General features: G+C 39.6%; 1 protein-coding gene across 1 annotated transcript in view; it reads right to left on the bottom strand.

Annotated features, from left to right (window-relative positions):
* Window positions 1-8,307: 8,307 nt before the first annotated feature.
* Window positions 8,308-24,954, bottom strand: part of MSH3 (mutS homolog 3) — a gene marked incomplete at both ends in the record, with an annotated part of 110,524 nt that continues 93,877 nt past the window's right edge. The window contains 4 exons of the mRNA XM_079548616.1: window positions 8,308-8,452; window positions 11,974-12,148; window positions 14,613-14,742; window positions 14,942-15,128. Coding sequence (XP_079404742.1) covers window positions 8,308-8,452; window positions 11,974-12,148; window positions 14,613-14,742; window positions 14,942-15,128 — 637 coding nt within the window. The remainder of the gene's footprint in view (window positions 8,453-11,973; window positions 12,149-14,612; window positions 14,743-14,941; window positions 15,129-24,954) is intronic.

Raw genomic sequence — 24,954 nt, 5'->3', positions numbered from 1 at the left:
GTTTGCTGCCAGTGAGGCTGGATGTAGAAATGTAATTTCCATTATCCTAATTCCAGGCAATAAGCAAAGTATTAAAAGATAATTGTGCAAATGTGGAGGAAAGGGTCACAGTGCCTCCCCTCAACCTACCCTTCTCTTGCCTACATTTCAGGCATATGGAAGGAAGAAATTATTAAATGTATTTAAAAAAAAAGAAGGAAACAACAACTAAATAATACTAGCTGAGACTTCGTGAAACACAGGGGAAAACATTGAACAATTTCTGATTTATAGCCTCAACTGATTCTAATGAAGTCCTTGGGAACATTTTCAGGGCTCCCTAAAGATTAAGCTTTTAGAATCAAGGGGTCTGCTATGAAATTCTCGACAGCAGTGAACTTGCTCTGGTAAGAACACACAGGCCTGGTCCAGCATTTCCATGACTGCAGAAGAGAGAACCCTGGGGCAGAACAGCCTGTTGACTGCACAGCTGACCCCACCGGCCTGTGTCTATCTGCCGGGCAGTGGACAGATCTGCAGAAACCCAGGGAAGAGAAAAGAGATCACGGAACACCGCAGCTGAAGGGAGGCAAAAGTGTTTTGGCACAATTTCACATTGTGGTGTTGGGAAGATAAAATCCAAAATCCTGTAGCCTTCCCTGAAATTTCTGCAGTTGGTTACTGTAGGGAGAAAGAATCTGTTGCAAGGTTCTGTTTGCTGTTCACCCTTTCCAAAACAATCACTATTAGCAGTGATACATGAAAGGGTTGTGGTGAATACCAGCTGAGAAGTAGAAAGGAGGGCAGACCATGGCTCCTGTTAGCACTATTAGAAGGGGAACACAATGCCATGTCTTAAAGAATGGAGGCAGCAATGGTGGAGAGGACATCATGGTGCCAAGCACTGTGGAGAGATCCGTAAGGGAACAAAGTCATTCCTGTGTGAAGTCCTGGGAGAATGGACACAGTCTGTTCTTGCTCTAGCTGTTTGCATGCTGTGGTGTAAGATATTACTCTGTAAGAGATTATTCTGTCAACGTCTGTGTCTCAAAGTTTGCTGGGGACACCGATGGACTTGTTCAAGTCCAGACAAGTCCCGAGCAAGGACGGTGAAAACCTCTGTCTTAAGAAGACAGATGGACAAGTCTAGGCAAGCCCTAGGCAAAGGTTGTGAAGTCCTTTGTCTGGGGGAACGCAGATGGACAAGGCCAGGGGCGACGAGAGCGAGATGAACTGCAGCTAAATAGCTGTGAAGTGCTCCTCTGTGTGGACCTATCTCAGGATGATGGGCCATCTTAGAGGGTGGTCAATGACTCTTGCTCGAAGCCCATCCTTGTCACGTAGGCAGGAGAACAAGGAGGATAAAAGAGGAACTGAAAACCACGAGAGAGGGAGAGAGAGGAATTCCGGAAGATAGAGGGATTCCTGAAGATTGAGGTGATTCCTGCATACTGTTGAACTCTCCTGAGCCAGCTGCCTGACCGCTGTTGCTGCTTCAAGAATTGGCTCCTCGACTTCCTCGTCTACCTGCCTGCTGCCCAAGTCCGGCCACGCTGCTGCTCCCCGTCTTCTGCTGCGTCTGCCCGGGACCTTCAAACACCGTGCAACGGGACCGCTGCTGGATCCTGCTGGTGACTATCCCCGCTTTACGCAACTCCTGCTTCTTTTCCATCTTTTCTATCGCCCTCCTTCCCTTCCCCTTCTCCCTGATTAGGTCTTAGTAATAAACTGGATGCTACAACATATGAACCGTTGTTTCTTAATCTCACACCGGGTATACAGATATTAAAGAACCTCATCTCCCTCCTATAAATTGGAGCGAGACATGTGGGCACGCTGCACACCTCACAGGATCTAGTGGGTATTTGTTCCGTACAGCTGGAGACACTGAGGAGGACTGCTGCACCTTCCTTCACACTGGTGTGTCAGACATCACAGCATGAAGGCACTGCTGATCATGGGCTTGACCTTATTTACAAGACATAATTGCTTCTCAAAAGGAAAGCATCAAAGGCTTACACAGCATTAATTTGCAAATTTAATTAAAGAGTTTTAGCAAAGTTTTCTTTTCCTGTGTGCAAGCAATTCAGAATAGAAAGTTGCACAGAAGATTAGATCATGTAATACGGGTACTTAATGCATAAAGACAGCATCAGCCTAAACAGAGCATTTCACTTTGTGCGGAACAGCTTGCATGGTGAGCCACCATGAAACGAGATGAACACCAAGCACGTACAAAACATAACTGAGGAGAACACAAACACGGCAGGTGCCAGGCAGCCTGCAGTGTGAGCAGTGCCCTGCACACCATGCTGCGTGCCCAGGGACGCCCTGCTGCATGCAACGCCTGGGCTGTTCTGGGGCTCAGCATGCCTTCCTGCTCTGTACTTAGTGCCGTTAAAATGTATTTACTTTGAGATCAATTTTGAAACAAAAATCCAGAGCAGGAGCCTTCCCCCTCCCTAGTGATTACTTTTTGGATGAGCTGACTTAGACAAAAGTGCTGTTTCAAGGCCTTCCTGAGGATCCCCCCTTCCCTCTCTGTACTCTGTCCCACCGTTGTTTTCCCAGCTGTTGGCAGTGGGATGCCTCGGGCAGGCGGGGGGGCTGACAAGCTGCCTAAACCAGCACATCTACACAGAGTTCCGAGCAGAGTTCTGAGGAAGGACGTCCAGCCATCGCTGCATGACACCAGTATTCGCCCTGCGAATGTGCCCTATGGTGGATCAGCCTGGCCTGATCGCAGAGCAGCCCTTTCCCCTCCGCACTCCTGCCCCAGCAGGGCACCTCTGCTGACCGAACAGCCCAGCCCTCAGCACCGCACGCCTGTGCTTCGGCCCCACTGCACCCTGCAGGCCATGCTTTCCTTCCCCTCCTGCTCAGGCTCCGCATGCCAGTGGAGAGCAGGGCAATGGGAAGTGGCAGGGAGATGGGCCTGTCCAGGGACACGGAGTCCACAGCAGAGGAAGCCTCCATGCTAGGCCGAGTGTAAAAGGCCCGATAGTACACTTCAGCAATGAGCGTCATGGCACTGCGATATCTTTTTGCCCTTCTGAATGAGGAGAACTATAAATATGTGCTCTTAGCCCGGTCAGTTCTATAAGACGATACTCGGTTTCTGATGGCTTATGTGGAGAGGAATATGCAAAGAGAAATATTTCAATATGTAGGCAGGAGGGAGAGCTCGGTACTTGCCTGAAACTTTCATTTTGTGTTACATAAGAGCGAGATAATTATATCTCGTAATCTTCCCAGTATCCAGGACACTGAATTTTAAGTCACCCTAGATATTTGGATTATTATGAGTAAAAAGCAACATTGATTTCTGCCTCCTTATTGAAGACTGTGCATTTAAGGTTTGCTATGTACTGCCTTTTCTGATCCCCTGCTCCCAGGAATTGCCCTTCTTCTTATAATACTTTCTAAGGTCATAAAAACTGGCTGCTTAAAAAGAAGAAACAAAGAGGTTACAAACCTTCATAAAAACCCAAAATGCTATTTTTCATGATTATCACTATGTGCAGCTGCTAAAATTTCAAATAAAATCATTTTATCATTTGTGAAAAAAATCACTTTTACTTACGAGCAAATGGGTTGAAGAAGAGCAGACAAAAAGTTATTTCAGATTTCCTGTGAGTTCAAGAGAACATAGCTATTGAAAAAAAAGCCTTCTAATGGAAATGATTGCACAAGTACTCATTTAAAAGACTGGACAACCTCTCAGAATGATATTTCGTAGCTGAATAAGTCCTCTGTTGACCCTGAACAGGACAGAAGATGGGGCACATGAACTCCTCCTTTCCAGGTGATGGGTAACGCTGGACATGGAGGTGACCCACAGCGTGGTGTCGGCTGGAGCCATTGAGCTCACCTCCCCACCCAGCGCAGTGGCAGCGAGGTGACAGCTGCCATCCGTGTGCCGTCCTGAATGTACGCACGGACAAAGTGCCTCCTTCTTAGACTTGGTTCATCCTTTACCAGCTGTGGTCGCAATCACCTGAATCCCACAGCCAGAAACCTCCTGCACCACCCTGTGATGGCCGCTCTTGGTCACCCTTCTCAAGAAAGGATGCTGCAGGCAGGCTGTGTGCTGGGCAACCAGCTCCTAGGCTCACTGCAGCACTCAGCCTCATGCCTGGTGTGCATGATGCCTGGTCTGGCACGCTGTGTCTGATGGCTAGCAAGCCTGCAGCCAAAATATCAATCATGTGGGTACCACTTGCTCCTTAACACCACGTGGGAAGAAACCATCCTGTTTCCTAATGTCATTATTCTTAGAACAGCTAATTATTGTTAGATATCTCTATCTGGCTTTATCTTGTTCACCCTTTATTTCCCTTGAAGTGTATATAGAACATTGCCATCCTTTCTTCTGCAGCTCACTTGAGACTTAAACCAATTTTGTCTCAGAGAATTACACCATTTCACAGTTAACAGCGTGGGCCTGAAAGGATTCACATCTTGCAAAACAAGACAATCATTTGAGAAATTGATTTTTAAAGATTTTTTTTTAGATGTAAGAGATGAAGAAAACATCCATTGCTTTCTTCTGTTCTCTATGGCTAGACACACAGCAATACAGCAAAATCTATAATGCAGTTAAGGAAGGCAAGCTTATGCATGTGTAGCTGAAAAAGAAGAAAGTGATCCATTGTTGGAAGCACAGGGAAGACTTCCACATGCTAAGCCATGTGCAGTGAGTGGCACACTCAACACTGCTAAGCTAAGCAGAGTTCCATAGCATTGGCAGCAGTGTTTTTAGTGCAGGACTGCGCAGAGCTGTGCAAATGCAAGACTCGCTCCAAAGAACTGCATGACAGAACAGCCAGCAGAGTGGGACAGGTGCAAGTCCGAGATCTGAACAGGCTCTTTCAGTACTAAATACCATGTCTACATATTGGATTGATCTCCAGTTATGAATTCAGTCTTGTTCAGCTGTAAATCCCTTCTTGTGCTTTTAAAAAGCATAATTCAGATCAGCAGACTGCAAATTTATTCACCAGAATCAAATTCAGATCTAACAAATATCGGATCTGAAGTTGATTGCCAGACAGAAATTTTGCAGTGAGATTGGAGCCAGCTTTGAAAATGAATGCTGAGATGATAGATCACAGCTTGCTATGGCCTCTGTATTAAGGAAGAATGAAGATAATGAGACTCATCCACTCCACTTGCTCCAAAAACTGAACAGAAGGAAGAGGCAGTTCGGGCTTACTTTTCAGACTGCAGTATCAGTGTCAGGATTTGGGGAAGGTAGCGATGGCCCCCTGGACCCAGATCTCAGGAGCCTGCCTGAGGGCTGACCCCAACTCTGGGTCAGAGTCCCCCCCACTTCAGTACAGCACAGTTTATCAAAGCCTTAACATCCTCTGAAACAGACAACAGGCTGAGAGAGCTGGGGATGTTCAGCCCGGAGAAGAGAAGGCTGCGAGGTGACCTGATAGTGGCCTTTCAGTATCTAAAGGAGGGCTACACGAAAGAAGAGGACAGGCTCTTTAGTGGAGTCTAATGTGATGTGATAAGGGGAAATGGTTTCAAACTAAAAGAGGGGACATTTAGACAGGGTATAAGGAATAATTTTTTTATAATAAGAGTGGTGAGGCACTGGCACGGGTTGCACAGAGAGGTGGTAGATGCCTTCTGTCCCTGGAGACACTCAATGTCAGGCTGGGGCAGCCTCTGAGCACCTGATGGAGCTGAGGATGTCTCTGTTGCAGGGGAGTTGCAGGGGAGCTGGCCTTTATGGGACCCTTCCAACTCATATGGTTCTGTGATTTGAGGTATTCCTGCTGCAGCCAAGGACCATCTAAGGACAGGTCACCCTTCTTTGTCACTTTACCTGACAGGCCGCAGTGCATCAGAACAAAGTCCCTGACTCAGCACGTTGCTGAAATTAGATTGCTGCAGTTTAAAAAGAGCACAGAGCACATCTTCAGGATTACACCACTACCAAAGCTTGTGCTTCAAACTATCTCTAAAATAAAGTTTAGTGTACTGGTATTTAGCAATAATCAAAAATAAAAAAAGAGAGGAATGAGAAAAAGAAAAAAGAAAACACAAGATCAGGTTATCTGTCTCTCAGGAAGACTCCTGCTGTGACAGCTGTGGAAGCCCTGCTTACCACAGCAAAATAAATAAAGTCTCTTTCAAAATTAATGCATTTCTGTTTTCCAGCAGGTCTGTTTCTCTGTCCTCAGACTGATGCCACCAAAGGCGCAGGTTGCCTGTCCATAGCATATCTGGTATGTCTGGTACCCAACTTTTGGGCTTTGCAAACAAACTCGAATGAGCTCTGAACCATCACACCTCAGAACAGCTGCCCTTGCACAGTGCTCATGCTGCAAATGAGCTCAGCTGCTTCACTGTGGCAGAGCGAGGCACAAACAAATCCACAGCCTTCTCTGTGGTGCATCTGAGCACCTGCAAACACATCACATGCAGGAGACATGCATCTCCTGGTAGTGCGTTCTCAGGGGGTCAGTCAAACTTTTACCTCTCTCTGTAATTACTGCTTATCAGCACTAAATCAGACAGCAATTCCTTTGCATATCCAGAGGACTTCTTGTTGGGTTAGGATGACCTATGGCTCCTCCATTGAAATGAACAGAGCCAAATGAAATGAACCATCAAAAGTTATTTTCAAAATGATCACAGACATTAAGAAACAAGACGCTGTCATTGCTTTGTACTTGCTGGTACGAGCAGGTCAGCAACACCTCAGCTCCTCACCCACTGTGTTTCCTTATTTTTCTCAGAATGCAACCAGGTATTTTTTCTTGTCAGAGCACAGCCTGAATGCTCCCTTGAAGGCAAAGAGAGTCTTAATAAAAGCACATCTAGTGCGTGCAGGAAGTCAGCAATGGTTGATTAAAGTCTTTGAAGGTGACGGTCAGGGGTCGTTAGCTCCAGCGCAGGGTGTCTGTGCTAATCAGTAACAGGGAATTACTTTAATTGTGCTCTGCAATGTGTGGCATACTTAAACACGCATGTATAACTGCGTCACAACGAGCAGTTTTCTTTTACAGCTCCTCCTGTTTAGTCAAATACACTACAGATCTAGAAGGAGATGCCATTATTGATTACTGCTGTTGAGCAGCAGATAAACTGTTTGTTTAAAAGATTCTCTGTAATTCGAGGGAGAACATGGAAAAAAGTCCTATGTTAGCAGTTCCTTATGACAGGTAATAAAAACTCCATTCTTCTGTACACAGTTCTTTACATAGGAAAGACTACTTGTCTGCAAATGACATAATTTCATATTCATCTGACATGCCTCATTTTGACACAAGAAACCTTCATTATATTTATTGAAATCATCAGAAAGTTTCATCTGTCTTAAAGGTGACAAACCCCACTTTATTATTTTCTTTATAGCAAAACCTAGATATTTTACTGAAATTCTTCTCATTTTATAAAATGCTTTTTTTTAATATAACATTGCATGATATTAGCAAAATCTCTTTGCTAACAATTAAGTAAGTGAATACCATTATTCATTTTCACAACAAGATGCTCCACTTAGTTGGATTTATGAAGGAAAACCAGTAATTTGGACACCAAATTCCTATGTGAAATTTCCTTGAAAATTGCAAACAAAAAATTTTTAAATATTTCCATTTTTTCCAGCTTTATGCTGGGGGTTTGAGTTGCATAGTTTGAATCACCCATTTCAGCTCTTGTTACCATATCTGGAGTAAAAAGGAAGTGGGCAGGGATGAGAATGAAGGAGAGGGAAGCAGAAATGCAGTCGGTGCATGTTTTGTGTCTTTGAAGGTTACACAAAACATCATCATCAATGTCATCAGTAGAAGGCAGACTCTCCCATCCAGCTGTATAACACACACATTCTTAAATTCATTGTGTACATCAAACTTAAGGGGTGCTTTACATAAACAATTGTAAATGCATTAGAATGAGAAAAAAATCAGTTCATATTATTTGTTCTTCCCACTTGCACATCAGTACAGCATAGTCAGGATTCAGTTACATTTTCACAATGCAGAGAATTGTTTCAGTAGAAATTGAAGTACAATAAAGTTAAAATCCATTATTTTATTTATAAAACATGAATCTAATAATTTACCAACATAATTTTCCATGTTTTCTATACATATTCTAAACTTAATCCAATACAATTTTGCAATTAAGGAAAACACTTCAGGGAAGGAATATGGAGTGAGAAAATTACGATCAGGTAGTGGATGTGGATACAGGGCACCATATCACAGCACAGCATCTCTTATCTCTGGAAAAGCAGAGAAGCCAACTCCATGCACCTACATCTATATACACACTGACAGAATCTATTACTCTCCACACTTATATTTTCTATCTGCAGTATTTTCCATCTTTAAGCATGATCTGAGGATTAAAATGTGTCCTTTCATCTCCAGGCTCACACATATTTCTCCATTTCTCTAGTTCCTGGGAATCATTTATTTTCCATGCTTCGGCAAAAAACTTCAGCTTTTTTCTGAGGGGAAAAAAAAGTCATTCAAAATATGGACACACTTTTAAATTAAGAACATCACCTCCTTGAAAGCCTTACAGTCATCTGCAAAATTTTATACAGAGTCAAAAATAGCAGTCATTGCTCAAAATGTTGTATTATCTATAAGCAATCAATGAACATTTTCTTACACGTATTCCATCTATAGAGTATTCAACAATGTAATTTTACAAATAACTTATTATACCAGATAAAAAATAAAGACGGAATACAACACCCAGAAAAAGTAAATCATTAAAGGAAATAAACACCTGTGCAAACCACAGAGCACCTTTGGCTTGCACATTTTATATTGCACATTTCTAGGAGCTGTGCAATGAAGGAATCAATAAAAGGTGTAACACATGTCCAAAATCACTGAGTAGTCATCTTTCCTATATTCTTTTCAAATTTTTTTTCAATATCAGAAGGACTGATAAGCACTGTGACAAGTAAACAAGTCATTTAAAATAGGTTAACAGACATTCCTGATGACAAAGATGTCAAGACTGGATGGAATTACCCAGTGGATTTTCTTAGATAATATGAAAATGATTTGAGAAAATAAGACAAGGCAGCTGGCCTGTGGCTGTTGTGACAGCACTTGTACACTGCTATGAACAGGTCTGAGTTGGATTCACATGACAATTTTTATGTCCTATCACTGATACACCATAGCAAAGCTCATGCCCATTTTTAAACGTGTTAATGTATCTTTGGAGAGGAGGTACAGAAGAAAACATCGAATCGTAGAATGGTTTGGGTTGGAAGGAACCTCAAGGATCATCTAATTCCAACGCCCTGGTAGGGCTGCCAATCACTAGGCCAAGCAGTAGACCAGGCTGCCCAGGGCCCCATCCGACCTGGCCTTGAACATCTCCAGGGATGGGGCATCTGCAGCCTCTCTGGGCACTCTGCCAGGGGCCTCATCACTCTCTGTGATAAAATTTCCCAATATCTACCCCAAATTTCCCCTCTTCTAATTTAAAGCTGCTCTCCTTGTCCTGTTGCCGTCAGACTATGAAGACGGTTGATTTCCCTCCTGATTATCATCTCCCTTCAAACGCTGCAGGCTGCAGTGAGGTCTCTCTGCAGCTCTCTCTTCCCCAGAGTGAACATGCCCAGCTCCCTCAGCATCTTTGTAGGAGAGGTGCTCCAGCCCTATGAGCATCTTGTATTCTCTGGATCCTCCCTGAAATCTCCACATTGTGGCGATAACAGAAAGTGAAGAATAGGCAAAAATTTGCACTGCAGGAATGACCCAGAAGAGGTCGAACCCAGTGCTTCAGCAATGGCTGTGTGGAGGAGTGCCTCACCCTGTGCACAGCCCTGTCTCTCTCTCAAGAGATGAACCCACCTTCAGGTGGAGCTGATGCTGTGGGCGGCAGGGCCGCAGCCTCACCCCGCTGCCTGAAGGAAGCACCTCCTCCCTCCCACACCAGGTAGCACCGCCTGCTCTCCCCACACATCAGACAGCTGAACTGGTATGGCAGGGAGTGAAGAAATGGCTTTTCCAGCTGGATCGCATCCAAAAAGCTGTGCACTCCGGTGGGGCAGGAGGCTCGGGCAGGGCTCAGGCCTCAGCCACCAGCCAGGGTGAAGGACCCACTGCAGGCACGGGTGACATATTTATTCTTTTCCTTTGTAAGAACACCAGCGAACTGCACACCAAAAACCAAAATACAGATGGCAGCATACACACTGAAAAGCTGAAAAATGTCACACAATTAAGTCCTGTAATTATGCTTACCGACTTAGCCCTGGTCCTACCCCTACTGTGCACTGCAGATCAGTCTTCTAATTACATCATGACATACTATTTTCACTGCTCATAGGTTCTGTATGCAGTTATCTACATTTTTGGCAATGGAGGCATGCTAGAACTCTATTTCTGCCCTGTGATTTTGACAGAATGGAAATTACACTGTCACATTCTATTACTTCTCTTCTAAATTATATTACACAACAACTCCGGCCTTCCAGCTCACATTCTCACCTTTCTGGAAAATATTTTTTCTAGATCTAGAATCCTATGTATCTTCTAGCAGAGTTATGGAGTTGCTAGTAATTTGGCATTTTACTTTTGTAAATAATGGACCACTATTCCCAATGAGCAAAAGCTACCACATTATTTTCCCCACGAACTGTCATGAATCTTCCACAGAGCTTTTTATTTTATTTTATTTTGCTTTCTTAGGAATGGATAAAAAACAGTGCTAAGCACTACATATTATTTAGCATCAAAAGAACTGTCTGCACCTACAAATAACTAGTGAATAACAACAAAAGGTGGAAATGCATATGAATACTATGCATATGTTTACACCTGAAATAAGTACATAATATTACAAGACTTAAAAATGTGATGCTATTTAATACACATGAATTTTCCTGAATAGTTGAGTATATGAGGCACACACATTCCTAAATGAAACCTGGTTCTCAAAGAAATACTAAAATCTCAACTTTCAGTAAAATGTGGTTTGTTTCAGGGGCACTCAATGTATAACAAATATTTAGTTTTAAGTTAAAATAGCAAAAACACAAAAATACCAGCATTTATCTCTACATTATATGCAGATTGCTCCGAAACTAATGCTTCCTGTTTATTTCCATGGAAACTACAACAGATACAAAAAGCAAAAGAACGTTACTTGGTAGAAGAAATTCTCAGCTCCAAAACACTCTTTTTTCAACATAGTCACCACCATTTTTGCCAACAATAAGCAGGAGTCTGCCCTGGTTGGTCTCTATAAAATTTACCAAGAGATAGTGAACCTCTGTGAGTGCCATATTTTTTCTACATGGAAAAATTCAATGATACACCTCTGCTTCATAAGATTTTCCCTGTCAGACACCATTCTGTCAGACAGCTCCTCTGCAGCCATTTGTCACACAGCAACGTTTAGCAGGGTATTGGTGGGAAGGTTCAACCTCTACTGTCATCCCACCAATATCCACCTCTGACCTCATGAGCCAACATCATAAATTAGAAGGTATTACTTTTGGAGCAACCACTGTAGCATGCAAATAAAATTTGAAGTTTAAAAGTGAATATGTGTTATGAATTAAATCTATTTATATCTTCGCCATCACTATTACAAGAGAAATTGATATTAGTAGATGTACTTCAAATATATCTCTCAGAATTTCTTCCTGAAAAAAGTGACAATAATACATTTAAAAAAAATAAGCTTGCTAGTATTTGCTTTAGGAAAAAAAATATATATATTCCCAGCTTTAGTTCAATGTGCTCTTGATGTTTCTTTTTGAATCGTGATTAAGTGGGTAGCAATTAACCTCTGACATAGTAGCTTACTACAAAATCCAAAGATTTAATAGAAATTGATAGCATAATTTATCGAGTATTTTTGAAAGTTTTGTTTCACTTTCTCTTTCCTGAAGGAATATTATACATGTAAAATAGCTCTCATGGCTCTTTTTAACATACATTCAGAATGAAATGCACTTCCATTTGCACCTGGAGGACACCTGATTGTTCTCACCTTTTCATATTCACCAGTCTCTCTAACTCCTTTGATTTGTGAGCTGCCTTCTTCAAGATTTCTTCAGGAATATCTGCCAGTTTGGCAACATTTAGCCCATAGCTTCTTGCAGTGACTCCTTTAGTTATTTGATAAAGAAAAGTGATAAATTCAGGATTCTCTTCCTCTTCAGATCCTAAAAAATAAAACAAAAATCAGGTCCCTCTGTTTTATTTATAATATGCAGTATATCCAGTGCCTGAAATAGCAAAGAATTGGTTTTGTTATCATTGATGCTCCCTGTGATATTAATTTCATTGAACATATGAAAAATAAAAACGTTTCCTTGAGTTCACATTTTACTTGTACACAGTCAGTGGGAAAAAAATGTTTTACTATAGTTTTATCAGGTGTCTTATTAGACAGAAGTATGTGCATGAGTGTGTGTGTATAAAACAAAAAGAGTATTTTTATGTCAGGTTCATTAGTTATGCTGCAACTGGGATATTACAACTCATATCTATGAAACACAATAAAGGAAGTGTCCATAATCCTGCAGTCAAGAATCAGTATCCTATCAATACAGCACATAAAAATGTTACCTGCCTGCCAGTAGCTTAGGAGCTCCAGAAAGTTCTTATGGAAGCCCAAACATACAGCCAGTGAATTCTTTTATTCCATGGCAATAAGATGAAAATATAAGAGCCAACACAATAAATCTGGTTATTCCCTTCCCTTTTCGGGCATCCTTTTAAAATTTCTGCACAATCTAGGCCTTGTGTTAAGAGCAGAAAAAAATATGATGTCAGTCACTGTCCTTCATTCTTCTGTTTTGAAAATGCAAGCTTTTGGGAACTGAAGATTTCCATAAATGCTAATGACTCAAGCTGATTTGATCTGAATGATCCAAGTCAAAGATTGGCAAAAAATGTGCCATAAATCTCATCTTAAGTAGAACAATTAAAACATTAAGACCACAGACATAGGAGCCAAAAATACAGGCAAAGAAAGAAATGTAGACATGCTGCTGCTCCCATGTTCTGCTTCCTGGAGTTTTAACAGTGAAGATTACATATGGCCTGAAGGTTCAGGCCAATAAACATTGAAAGAAAGAAGGCTGAAGCAACACATTACAAAATAAAGTACAGGGTTTCAGAAACAGAGTAGATAAGGAACAGTAAGTCCTGAGCATCACCTTAATTGCCTGAGAATACCAGAGATGAACAGCCAGTTAATGAACTATCTGTGAAAAGATATGCTGTATGCCGATGCTTTTAACCACAAACATGGGCACTGCCAGACAGCGTTAAGGACAACAGTGCTTTAAACAATCTGAGCTCTGGTGAGCACCTATTTCAGGAATCCCTGCCTTTAAAATTAAACAGAATATAAAAGATAAAATTTCCCTCCAGATTTCAAGATTCCCTCCCTTTAAAAACTCCATCTGAAGCTAAAGAGTTTCTGTGTTTAATTAAATTAAAATTAAACAGAACAAAACAAAACAAAAAAACTAAACAAAAAACTAGAAGTGATATAGAGAACATGCCATTACTTTGCAAAATGGGAAAACCAGAATTAGAACAGAATTTTCAAATGTCTGAGTAAAGCCAACAATATCAGGAAAACAGCCGAAGAACTTTGTGTAGAAGAAAGTTTTACATCACAAATCTGGTTTAAGTTTGGAAGCTGTGTGAGTAAATAAACACAGTGGATAAACCCTATGTTGATTTTCAGAATGCTTCTGAGAAGTGTCCTGCATCAAAGTGTCCTCTTCTAAAAACCAAGCAGCCATGATCCACAAGGAAGGCCTTTATTATTTGCCTTTGCAAATAATTGGCTAGCAGACAAGTAATGCTGAGTCAGTTCTCACTGTGAGGAGAGACTGAGGAAAGGATCATCACGCAGAGCTGCTTACCTTATCCATTACCAAACAGAGAAAAAGGGCAGGCAGTAAAGTGACAGACTGCACTGAAAATACTATCTAATCCACACCAACAGTGGCAAGAAGAACCACTGTGACTCTCCTGTCTGATAAAAACAAAGGTGAATGGGATTAAGATAAGCAACATACAAAATTAGGCATGGGACTGAAACAGGAAACAGAGATTATGAGATTATTCTCTTTGAATTCAAGAACTGGGACCATCAACTGAAACTACATGTTTCAAAACTGTCTCAAAATAAACAAGAGGAGGTGGTTCTTCTCATACTGCAGTGTTCAGTTTTGGAGCTCTTTGACACAGCAGGATGAAGATGCTAAAAGTATACATGGATACAAAGGGAGGCTGGACCTCATTAAAAATAAATCCAAGATTCAAAAACAAACAAACCAACAAAACAGAAAACCCCTCAACCAGCAAATGTTTGGTGACAGTGGGATCTTTTAGAGAGAGCTGCCATACGTTTGATCCCTAATCCCTACTCCCTAATCCTCAGTTATTTGGCTACCGTGAGAAGCTGGGCGCTAGGCTGGGTGAATCTTTGATCTGACCCAGCTCAGTCATCCTTGTATTAACTGTGAAAGATAAATGATTGTTTAGTTTTCAAGCCTCTAAAATTGAGAGTGCAGACTGACACTTCAGTGTGTGCAGTACATAGCAGCTACTACAACTTCTGCCTCTGCCTGAAGTGCCAGAATATCAGATAAATTTATACGGTACCTTTCTGTTCAGCACTTTCTTCCTCATTCACCAAGAAAGCCATATGGTAATTACCAACTTTTTCTGGATACACTTTTTCTAGCTCACAAACTGAAGGATAGTGAGTGACAAACAACGTTAGTGACTCCACCTACAATAAAGAGATTGACACATAAGGTTTAATTTTTTTTCAAACACAACTTAGCACTGGTATTCTTCACACATAAGCCCTTGCACTGAGTTTAGACATAGCATATTTCTACAACAGTGGAACACAGACCATGTCAAAGTCAACCCGCAAAAATACAGGCTGAAAAAGTGTTCACAAGCATGTCAGATTGACTACTTACATCTGTAATAAAATGTTCAAGTGTAGCGTAAGCAATAGCAATTCCATCATGCGTGCTAGTTCCTCTTCCCAGTTCGTCCAAAATTACCAGTGATCTTGAAGTTGCTTTTCTTATTATCTCAGCAGTGTCTGTCAGTTCTTCCATAAAGGTACTTTGGCCTTTGTAAATGTTATCTGCAGCACCCATTCTGCATTGGGATATGAAACAGATCAATTTATTGAGTTCAAGTGAGGACCAGATTCAACAAAAAAAAGATCATGATCATGAAATCAGTTTGCTATAAAACTCCTAAGCAAAAAAATAGGCAAAACATTCACTTTCCAAGAGCACATGATGTAGATGAGAGGGCACGCTGAAGGACTGAATGGTCTGGAAAAAAAGAGTTAATGTGCCATTAAATAAAAGCTTGCATGCATTTCTCAAGACATCAGTTTACACAGACCCTGTGGTCTTCTGGAGGAGGTCAGGCTGTAAGGACAACAGGGAACTTTTGTGTGTCATCAATAATGTAGTCTTAAGGCAAGACAGTAGTGTACTGTCACACAGACAGCAAATGCAGCATCTCATGCCAACTACAGAAACTGGGGGAAAAAGAGAACGCAGACAGGTGGGTGTTTCTTAGCATAGAATCCTTCCACATGGAGAAGCTGCACAAAGTGGCCTGCTCTTCCTTTTAGAATGGACCCTGACAATCCAGACCTGTCAGCTCACTGGGACTCCAGCAAAGGTAGCTGTGAGAAGGATTTTCATTTCCCCTTTGGTTTGACTTTGCAGTTTGTGTATTTATAAATGCTACACCTGCAGTTTTCAAATAGTAACACTCCCATGAAGAAATACAGTGGAAACTCATTTTCCCAGGTATTTGTGCATCCAGCAGATGAAGCATTTAGGACCTTCAAGCACTATAAAAATAATGATTTCTTCCAATTACAAACTTTAGGAGAATGATTTTTTCCTCATCCATTTATGTAACTGTCCTTCGACTTACCTCCTCTGCGTGCTGCACAAATGGGCATGCATGCACACACACTTTCTGTCGTGCCTCACAAAACTTTTAATGCTGTTGCAGGTTCATGTAACCTCCAGTCCCTGTATTCTGTTTCAAATGGTGAAATCACAGTTTTAACCTCAGAAACCTGATAATAATTTACTGTATTTTTCTTTTCTTGTGCAGGTTTCCTTGCTTACTCAGTGACTACACTGTCTACCTGCAAGAAAGAACATCTCCTTCCCCCATATATGCTTTCCAATTACATTAATCACATCACAATGTCACTTCTGAGATAGCTTATCATTAGCAATCCACTGTGCAGAGCTGTAAAAATGGGTTTGCTCGCTCTCATCAGCCAACAATATAGTTACATATAAGCCACACTGATTTAAGGAAAACTGACTCACAGGCTTAACATATTACATTTTCAAATATAACAGTTGGCCACAATGGTATTTAAAGCCAATCAAGTCCTGAAAGAGAATCCCAGTATAGCTTTTTGCTTTCAGTATTTTGCAGCATCTCTCCAATGTAATTGCTTTTGTTGCCTCCAGAAGCACTAGCAAGATTCTCATCATTTTAGGAGTATCTTATAATTCTAAGAGTAATTATCGACTACCAAGACCACAGACTAACAGGTTGAACACTGTACCATTCTGCTTGTTATATATCCTCCAGTTCCTATCCTGAAAATTTTGCATAGTGGCATATGTAACTTAACAATAAGCTAATCTTCAACTATAAATGAACTAATTTAGGTTGGAGATGGGCATTATGATGTCATGTGCACATCAAGTTCTTAGCTACTTTTTAATGTACATGCATTTGCATACACACACAGTGGGTATACTCCCACACATTCCAATAAAAAAGGAGATTTTGCACATAATTCAGTTAAATTAATTTAAAGTTTAATTAACTTAAATATCGCTGAATTTCTCACTGTCCTATAACCTCCCCAGCACATTTTCTGTTTTGGTTAAGACATCACTTACTATTGCAAAATTAAACAATCCCCATTTATTGCACTACAGCTCTGCAGCTTACAGAGCAGAATATAAATTAGATGTGTTTTTAAGGCTGTGAACTACAAATAAATTTGCCAGAAAGATAAATACTCTTTATGTCTATAAAACCCATGGAGTTACAATAGGTAACTTTAACCTTAGTTTCCAACCCTGGTATTACCAGTATTATTATTTCAGCATTTTTATTTGTCTTTTCATTCCAGAGACGGCACCTCTTTAGCCAGTCAGCCTGTTCTGCACCAGTGAAGACTACAATGAGAGTCCTGTTACATTTCTTTCTGTGATTGCATCACGGAGCCCTCAGAATCATATAGTCGTTTTGAATCTAATTTGTATTTGAGAAAATAATTTTCAGAACTTCCTTGTTAAATGCTTAAGATATAAAATGAAATGACTATTATCTTCATCTGGTACAAAAAAGGCAGGGATCTCCTGGAGAGAAGTCCACAGAGGGCCACGAAGATGATAAAGGGCCTGGAGCAACTCTCTTATGAGGGAAGGCTGAGCGACCCGTGTCTGTTCAGCCTTGAGAAAAGAAGACTCTGAGGGGCCCTGATCAATGTCTGTGAATACCTAAGGTGTGGGAGGCAAAGTGTCGAGGCCAGACTCTTTTCAGTGTGCGAGGTGACAGGACAGGGAGAAATGGCCACAAACTGGAGCACAGGAAGTTCCACACCAAGTGCGTAAGAACTTCACGGTGAGCACTGGGACGGGCTGCCTGGAGAGGTTGTGGAGTTCCTTCTCTGGCGATATTCAAGACCCATGTGGACACTTACCTGTGCAGCCTGGTCTAGGGAGCCTGCTTTGGCAGGGGTTTGAACTAGATGTTCTCTGGATTTATAGTTTAATGTGTTTTGTCTCCTATGTGTTTTCATGCATCAAAACATTATGCCTCTTTGGTTTTTTGTTGTTTTGTTTTGTTTTTTTTAATTAATAATGTTGAATGGAATTCAAATGACTTGTTATCAGACACCCTGTATTTTATAATTAGGATGCTATCTTTCTGAAATTGTTGGGTTAGAAAAGTTAAAAAAAAAAAAAAAAAAAAAAAAAAAAAGGTTACAGATACTATTCTAAGTCTACAAGTTGCCAGCACTTCATTATTTGTTTTTGTTGTTCATTTTGGTTTGGTTTGGTTTTTGCTCCTCTGGCAAGATTCCTACATTGTGATCAGGTACTTTTCTAAATTTTATTTTTACATCAAAATAACCATTTGATTAGATTTATCACCACGTTAGAAAACAATACAATGAAATGTACCAAGAATAATAAGTGGTCCTTACTACAGTGATAAAGACATGTAATGTATTATCCAAATTTTCTTTTCTTCTCTCTTTCCTAATTAGAAATACTAATTAAAAAAAAGAGAGGGAAAAAAGCATACAATAAGTCACAAAAGAAAACTATTAGAGCAAAAACAACACCACTCACCCTCATTAACTCTACCTGTTAAAACACCAGCTGCTGGAAGTGGTGACATAGTTAATATGAAAACTTCAATTTCTGCTATAGAATTTCTAACATCTACTTTCAGGAAAATTACTGCATTCTGCCCACAAAGAACATGCAGACATCCAACATGAGAAGTGCCTCCTTAGTGCTGGCAAGAGATCTATCACTTCTCTGCAAATGCAGTTTGGCTGGAAACCACTGGTTATGATGTCTCTTTGATAGCCAACCAAATTTTATAAAATTAAAAACTCTTCTTCTCATAATATTCAACATATTTACTATGTAAAGAAAAAATACTGGGAAGTATTATTCCGTTTCAGCATTTGGCTTCCAGTGCTGAGGATTCTTGTCTCTTGAGAATCTCAGTAAAAAACAATAGAGACACAATATTTACATGAATTAATTTTTTGAAGGATAAGTTATGTGATAGGCAGTGCTAGCTGGCTTTATATAAATCAGTTCGCTCTACATGCTTAACTTGTATGTGACCCCTTGGAGGAAAAGATACTGATTTCCTTTCTTGACAGTAGCAGCATTTTAACCTGCTTTCCTGAGTCAACACATGCACACAACCGTGACCTTTACAGATCAAGTGTGCACTGTTGTGGGAAGGTATGCTATGACATTTTGTCCTAAGGGACTCTCAATACTGAGAATTTGCTAATGATAAAATGTAAGATGCCATCATTCAGAAATCCTTAGAATTAAAATAGCAGAACTGTTTTTCTTTGTATCCAAAGAATTTTTATGAACCCACTATCCATTTAAAATCACTCTCAGCAGTCATGAACTCACTGCATTTAAAGCCACTATGTGGCTCTGAAAGTTACCTTCAAGTTTGGTGCTTTTAAACTTTCGATCAGTCAGCCAGATCTATGTTCTCTGACAGCCATTTGTGAAAAATCTGTATGGAAGGTGGAAATGAAATTGAGGCAACTGAGCTCTTCTTGGAGATCCTTCACTCAGTGCCCTGCAATCACTGCTCTCAAAAACCAGAGGTCCTGGAGAAGCATGCAGACTTGCAGACCAGAGATGGCTTACAGTGGCGTGTGACAACACTATTTTGGAATAAATAATAGAGGTCCCCCAGAAAACAGCATCTGCTTTGCACTACAGCCCTGAGTTAAAAGTCACAATGTGTACATTAAACCTGAAGTGGCCCCAGTGCAACAGACAGCAGTAAAAAAGTGAACATCTCAAGCAGAGAAATCCATCTGAAACTCAGAAGCTTCTACTTAAGGTTTTTTGCCGTGTTTTTGTTTAAAATAAGTTGTCCAATATTCTGTGTGTTGATTTAGTTCTACAACAAAAGACACAGTATGGACCCTAATGTTTTAATGTTCTTTTGTATCAGTCTGAATCCCTTGCAGTATTTGTGAAAATGAAAAGCAGCAGTCTGAGGTCAACTGGTGGTAATAAAAAGCAACCAAGCAAAAAAGCAACCAAGAAAACTCAGAAGTTTAACTTCCAGAAGTTAACAGAAGGCCTACTTCCACACCCCAATGCCATTTTTCATTCCCAGTTTGTTAAATACTTCTTATTGAAGAAAAAAAAGAATCTCAAGGCTTTTTCACCTTAACTCTAGAAAGCTGCTCTTGCCTAGAAGTTCATCCAACTAAAATACTGGAGAAATGAAAACTGTTCCTATTGCAGAATAGCAAATCTAGTTAGTATAGTGTCTCCACAGATCACCTCTGCAGGTGATCAAGAAAATGCATTCAGGTTTCTAGGCATGGTTTAATTTTCCAGAGATCAGAATTTGAAATCAGACTTCTACTCGGAATATACTTACAGTCAAATTATTTATTCATCAAGAGCAACTAGCACACAACAGAATTACTCTTTTCTCCGAGATTATCTCAAATAGAAGGTATAGAACAACATGTTCACAGCAATGACAAAGACATTCCTTCTCTGACTGAAAAACACAAATAAAATATACTCATAATGCAACTTTATAATGTCACTCACTGTCTTCTCAAACAAAACCTTTCAAAATGTCACTTCAGAGCTCACTGTATTTGAACAGGTGCTATTTAAACTAAAATAAGTATTTTGAAGAAAGAAAGGAGCAGCTGGGGTCTTGCCTTAGACTTCATCCCTCTGCTTGCATAGGGCTTTTCTCAGCAATATGTTTTTGATCAGCAATACAGTTACTCCTTAAAAAAGAAACAAAAAACAACTTCCTAAGAACTGCTTCATATTCTTTGCAGAAAACACTCTTTTCAGCTGTAGTTTCTTACTTGGTCTCTGCACAAAGAAGTTGGAAAAATGTAAGTAATTAGCTCAAGAAGATGCTGATGGGAACAGAAAGCCTTGATATTGATCCTGATATGAATGGAAGAACACAACCATAATTTCATTTCAACATCTGCGTACAACTTCTCCCACTGTGTTAGGTTTTTTACTTTCTGTTAGGCACTAAGCTGTAAATTTAATTAACCACTGTTTTAAGTGACAAATTAATGGCAAGATTTAATATTAACACAATAAGCTATGGGGCCATTTCCACACCTTTTTCATATTCCTCAAGAAAATATTATAAACAAAATAAAACACAGTCCTGCCCTCTTTACTGTAAGCAACATTTCAGATTTCTCATGTTAAAAATTGGTCTGCCAAGAAAATGAAAACAGATGTCTTTAACTGAGGACAGTCAGGTTGACTAGTGCAAGTCCTCTCCTACCAACACCAAATACCCAACACCATCAACCAGGACAATCATTTTGTTTTGCCCATGACAGCAAATTGAAACTGTGGGTATTTCTGAAACACTCAGCCCACTACACACAGTGCTACTGTATGAGTAACCCACGTCACACATTCTAACTCCTGGCTTATTTCTATTCTACAGTGACAATTTATCTAGAAATCCACGAAGATTGTAAGAGTTCACTGGTAAGAAACTAACGCTTCACACTCCCCCATAGAGTACTGGTAAATCATTTACTTCATTTCCATCAAACTATTGCTTATTAAAACAAAAAACTGACAGTAACACAAAACATAACAGAAATTTCAATTACAGAATTTAAAAAAAAAAAACAAACAACAGAAACTAAGTATGACAAGATGCACTGTTTTCAGGATGGTTGTTATTTTTGTACAGTCCACAGTCAGCTTCCGAAAAGTAAACGTGTGTGAAATTACATGGACAATAGTGATAGAAATTTGTCATAATACAAACTTATGTACAGTCAACATGCATGTGCATACATGGTCAACTGTTTCTGCAACTGTTTATTAGCAAATTAAATAAATATCCATGGTACATTACCTAATTTTAAAAGAACAGTTGTTGAAAAGCACGCATTACAAACTTAGTGTCTGAATAATATTTATTTTGTAAATTGCTATTCAGGTACGATATTCTCAATCACTGGCAAATTAATGAAACCAGTAAAACCTACAACCACCAGTCCAAATTGATATTTATACTAAGTTTCACAATCTTGTTTTTATCATTTTTTTTTTTCCGTGTCATAGAATCATAGAATCACAAGGTTGGAAACGACCTACAAGATCATCTAGTCCAACCGTCTCCTCATCACCATTGCCACCACAAGCACTAAACCACATCATGCAGCTCCTCGTCCAGGCCCCTCTTGAACACTGCCAGCGATGGCGACTCCACCACCTCCCTAGGAAGGCCATTCCAGTGCCTGACCACTCGCTGAGAGAAAAAGCTTTTCCTCATGCCATTAAGTAACTGAAGAAGCCCATACAAGTCATTACATAATGATAACTTGTTATCTTTTACATCTGGTCAGCAATGGTCTGCTGCACATAGACAAGATGAATCTAATAGATCAGCTTTCAGGATGTGAGCTGCAATGTTTTTGTGGTAAGCCATGGGAAATAAACATCCACGAATTGCAATGAACATTCAACAGTTTAGAAGTTTCACGTCAACTGACTGAACTGAGTTCAGAGGAGGCAATGCCAGCCTTATCAATATAATCCCTGAATGACCAGAATGTAATCCTCTCGCTTCTGATGCTTTACAATGCAACATAAATTCATCTGTTCGGGAAAAGCTTTTGCTAGGTTCCGCATTCAGACTGCGAAATCTGGCAGTGCAGGCAGAGTGCAGTGAAAGACCAATACTCAAAGGAAAAGAAGCTTTGTGAAGGTCCCATTAAGGAACAGAAACTCCAAAAACATGACCTTGATTTCTCTGTAGGGAACATTTAGATAACATGTAGTTAACAACATCCACATTTTATTGATGGTCAAGAGCAAGAACAGATTAAAAACACAATGAGATAAGTGTCTATTTGCAAGACATCAATGTCAGCTCAAAGAAACTGAAAAAAAATGATGAAGACAGAAGACACAACTTTAAAACACGTGTAGGTTTACACTTACTACTCTTGGATTCCACTGAGGGAATTCAAGGTAATTAAGTTAATGTGCACATGTAGCTGAAGGATTGAGGCCAAGGGAGGATTAAAAAGCAGGAGCTATAGCAACAGACCAGGGACAATAGCTGAAGCATTCAGCAGAAGTGAACTTTTCCCCTTTAGACCTTTGGATACTACAGAAAATCCAGTTCAAATCGTGACTAGGTTAAATTCTAGCCTTGTTGAGTTTTAGAAAGGTTGGTGCCTATTTCAAGAAGGAAGCTTCAACCTGACTGTAAAACAGCTGGTCAATTTCACTGGCATTTTTTTTCTTTTTTTTTCCCCCACCATATGCCATTATAACCCTAGCAGTTTCTTTTTAAGGACGGTTCAATATGCAGCATACCTTTTATATATATATACAAGGTATATATATATATATATATAAAAGGTTATATATATAAAAAGGCATATAAAAGGTATATATATATGTATATATATACCTTATATATATATATCTTTTTATATATACCTTTTAAATATTTATATATTTATATATTTTATATATAATTTATATTATATATATATTATTATATATTATATATATGTATCTTTTTTTTTAATATAAATCTCCCTGTATATGTAAGTAACTGCCTTTTATTGGCTTAAGTGAATTTTCAAAGTTGACTTAAACCCCTGTAAATGAAACAGTTGTTTGCTCTTACAGATTTTACCAAATGCCACATATGTTTTGTTAAATAAACCATTATTACTTGTATATGAGACACAGACCAAGCACTGCAGATACGTTACAATGAAATGAACATAGACATGAAACTAAACTAGCTGTAAATATATGGAGCATTACTTAATTTCTCCCTGTAGAGTTACATTACACTGCTAGATGTAGCTGCAGTTCAAAAGATAAAACTTTACTGGAAAAACAAACAAAAACATTTTTATTTGAACAACACTAACTACAACTTTACTCATTCTTTTTCTCCACATGATAGAAAATGAGCGCAAAGAATGTGATGCAACCCCTTTTTTTTTTCCCTGAAATCTGAGAATAATTTACCCCAGAAGTGTAATTACATGAATGCAACCATAAATGAAAAGCTTACGCCATTTTTGTTATTCTGGCAATAAACACATTACAATTAAGCAAGAACAAAATGAAACAAATTACTGTGTTCCAAATAAGTAATACTTCTGGAAATTACTTTTGGGTCTTGACAACTAAGAAGTTCTGTTGGTCTGACTCTCACTGTTGCTTTCCAGAGTAATACAGGCACTAAAACACTTCTTGAGCATATCCACACAGAAAACTCTGGTGTGAACTTCTCAGTCACTTGGAATTGTTTATTATGAATGGTTCACTACTGTTCTGCAGATACATAATTTGTGTGTACACAGAAAAAAAAAAATATCTCTGCATTTAAATACAGTGGTGTGAAAAGATACCTTTGTTCTGACATTTTCTGACCCTTATCTTTCAGAGGCTAACTACACATGCACACTGAGAATATAATTTCTTCAAAGGAAAATCTAAACATTTATTTTCAAGTGAAAAATTTAAAAAAGTATAATAAAGCTTGAGTAAAACTTTTGGACAAAATCAGGCAGCTTACAGACAAGTAGCTCTGCTATATGATTAGCTCCTCCATAGGTTCTATTCAGCATTCTCAGGCAATTTCTGTGTTACAAAGGATGCCTGCAGTCTGCCCTGCCAGCCACTACTGTCACCTCAAAAATGGAATTTCATAGCTTGTATTTTATGATAAATATATGAAGACACTGACTAGCTGAATCCTTATGCCAGGTTTTTGGATCTGATATTTCTAGGACTGACAGTAAGACTAATCTCCATAATCCTACTCTGTAAGCCTTGGAGAAATCAATAAAGCTTAATAAAGCAATAAAAGCAGCCAAGGAATTTTGGAGATTGGTAACAGGTCTTCTGAGTTAAGAACAACAAAGTTCATAACATGATATAAAAATAAAAGGTTATAGGCTGTTCTGACAAAATACTACAGAGACTGCCATAAAGGACAACTTATTATTTAATATGTGAACACACGTCATCTATGCCACTCCATCCTAGTGGTCTGATTCATTTCTGAGGCTGTGACCTGCAAAAGGACAATTCAGAGAAAGGTACAGCAATCCTGGCATGGTAATAATGCTGAAACATAAGAG

Source organism: Tetrao urogallus (assembly GCF_951394365.1).
Source record: "Tetrao urogallus genome assembly, chromosome: Z".
NCBI lineage: Eukaryota > Metazoa > Chordata > Aves > Galliformes > Phasianidae > Tetrao > Tetrao urogallus.
Note: the sequence above shows the minus strand (reverse complement) of the source record. Positions and strands in the feature narration are given on the sequence as shown.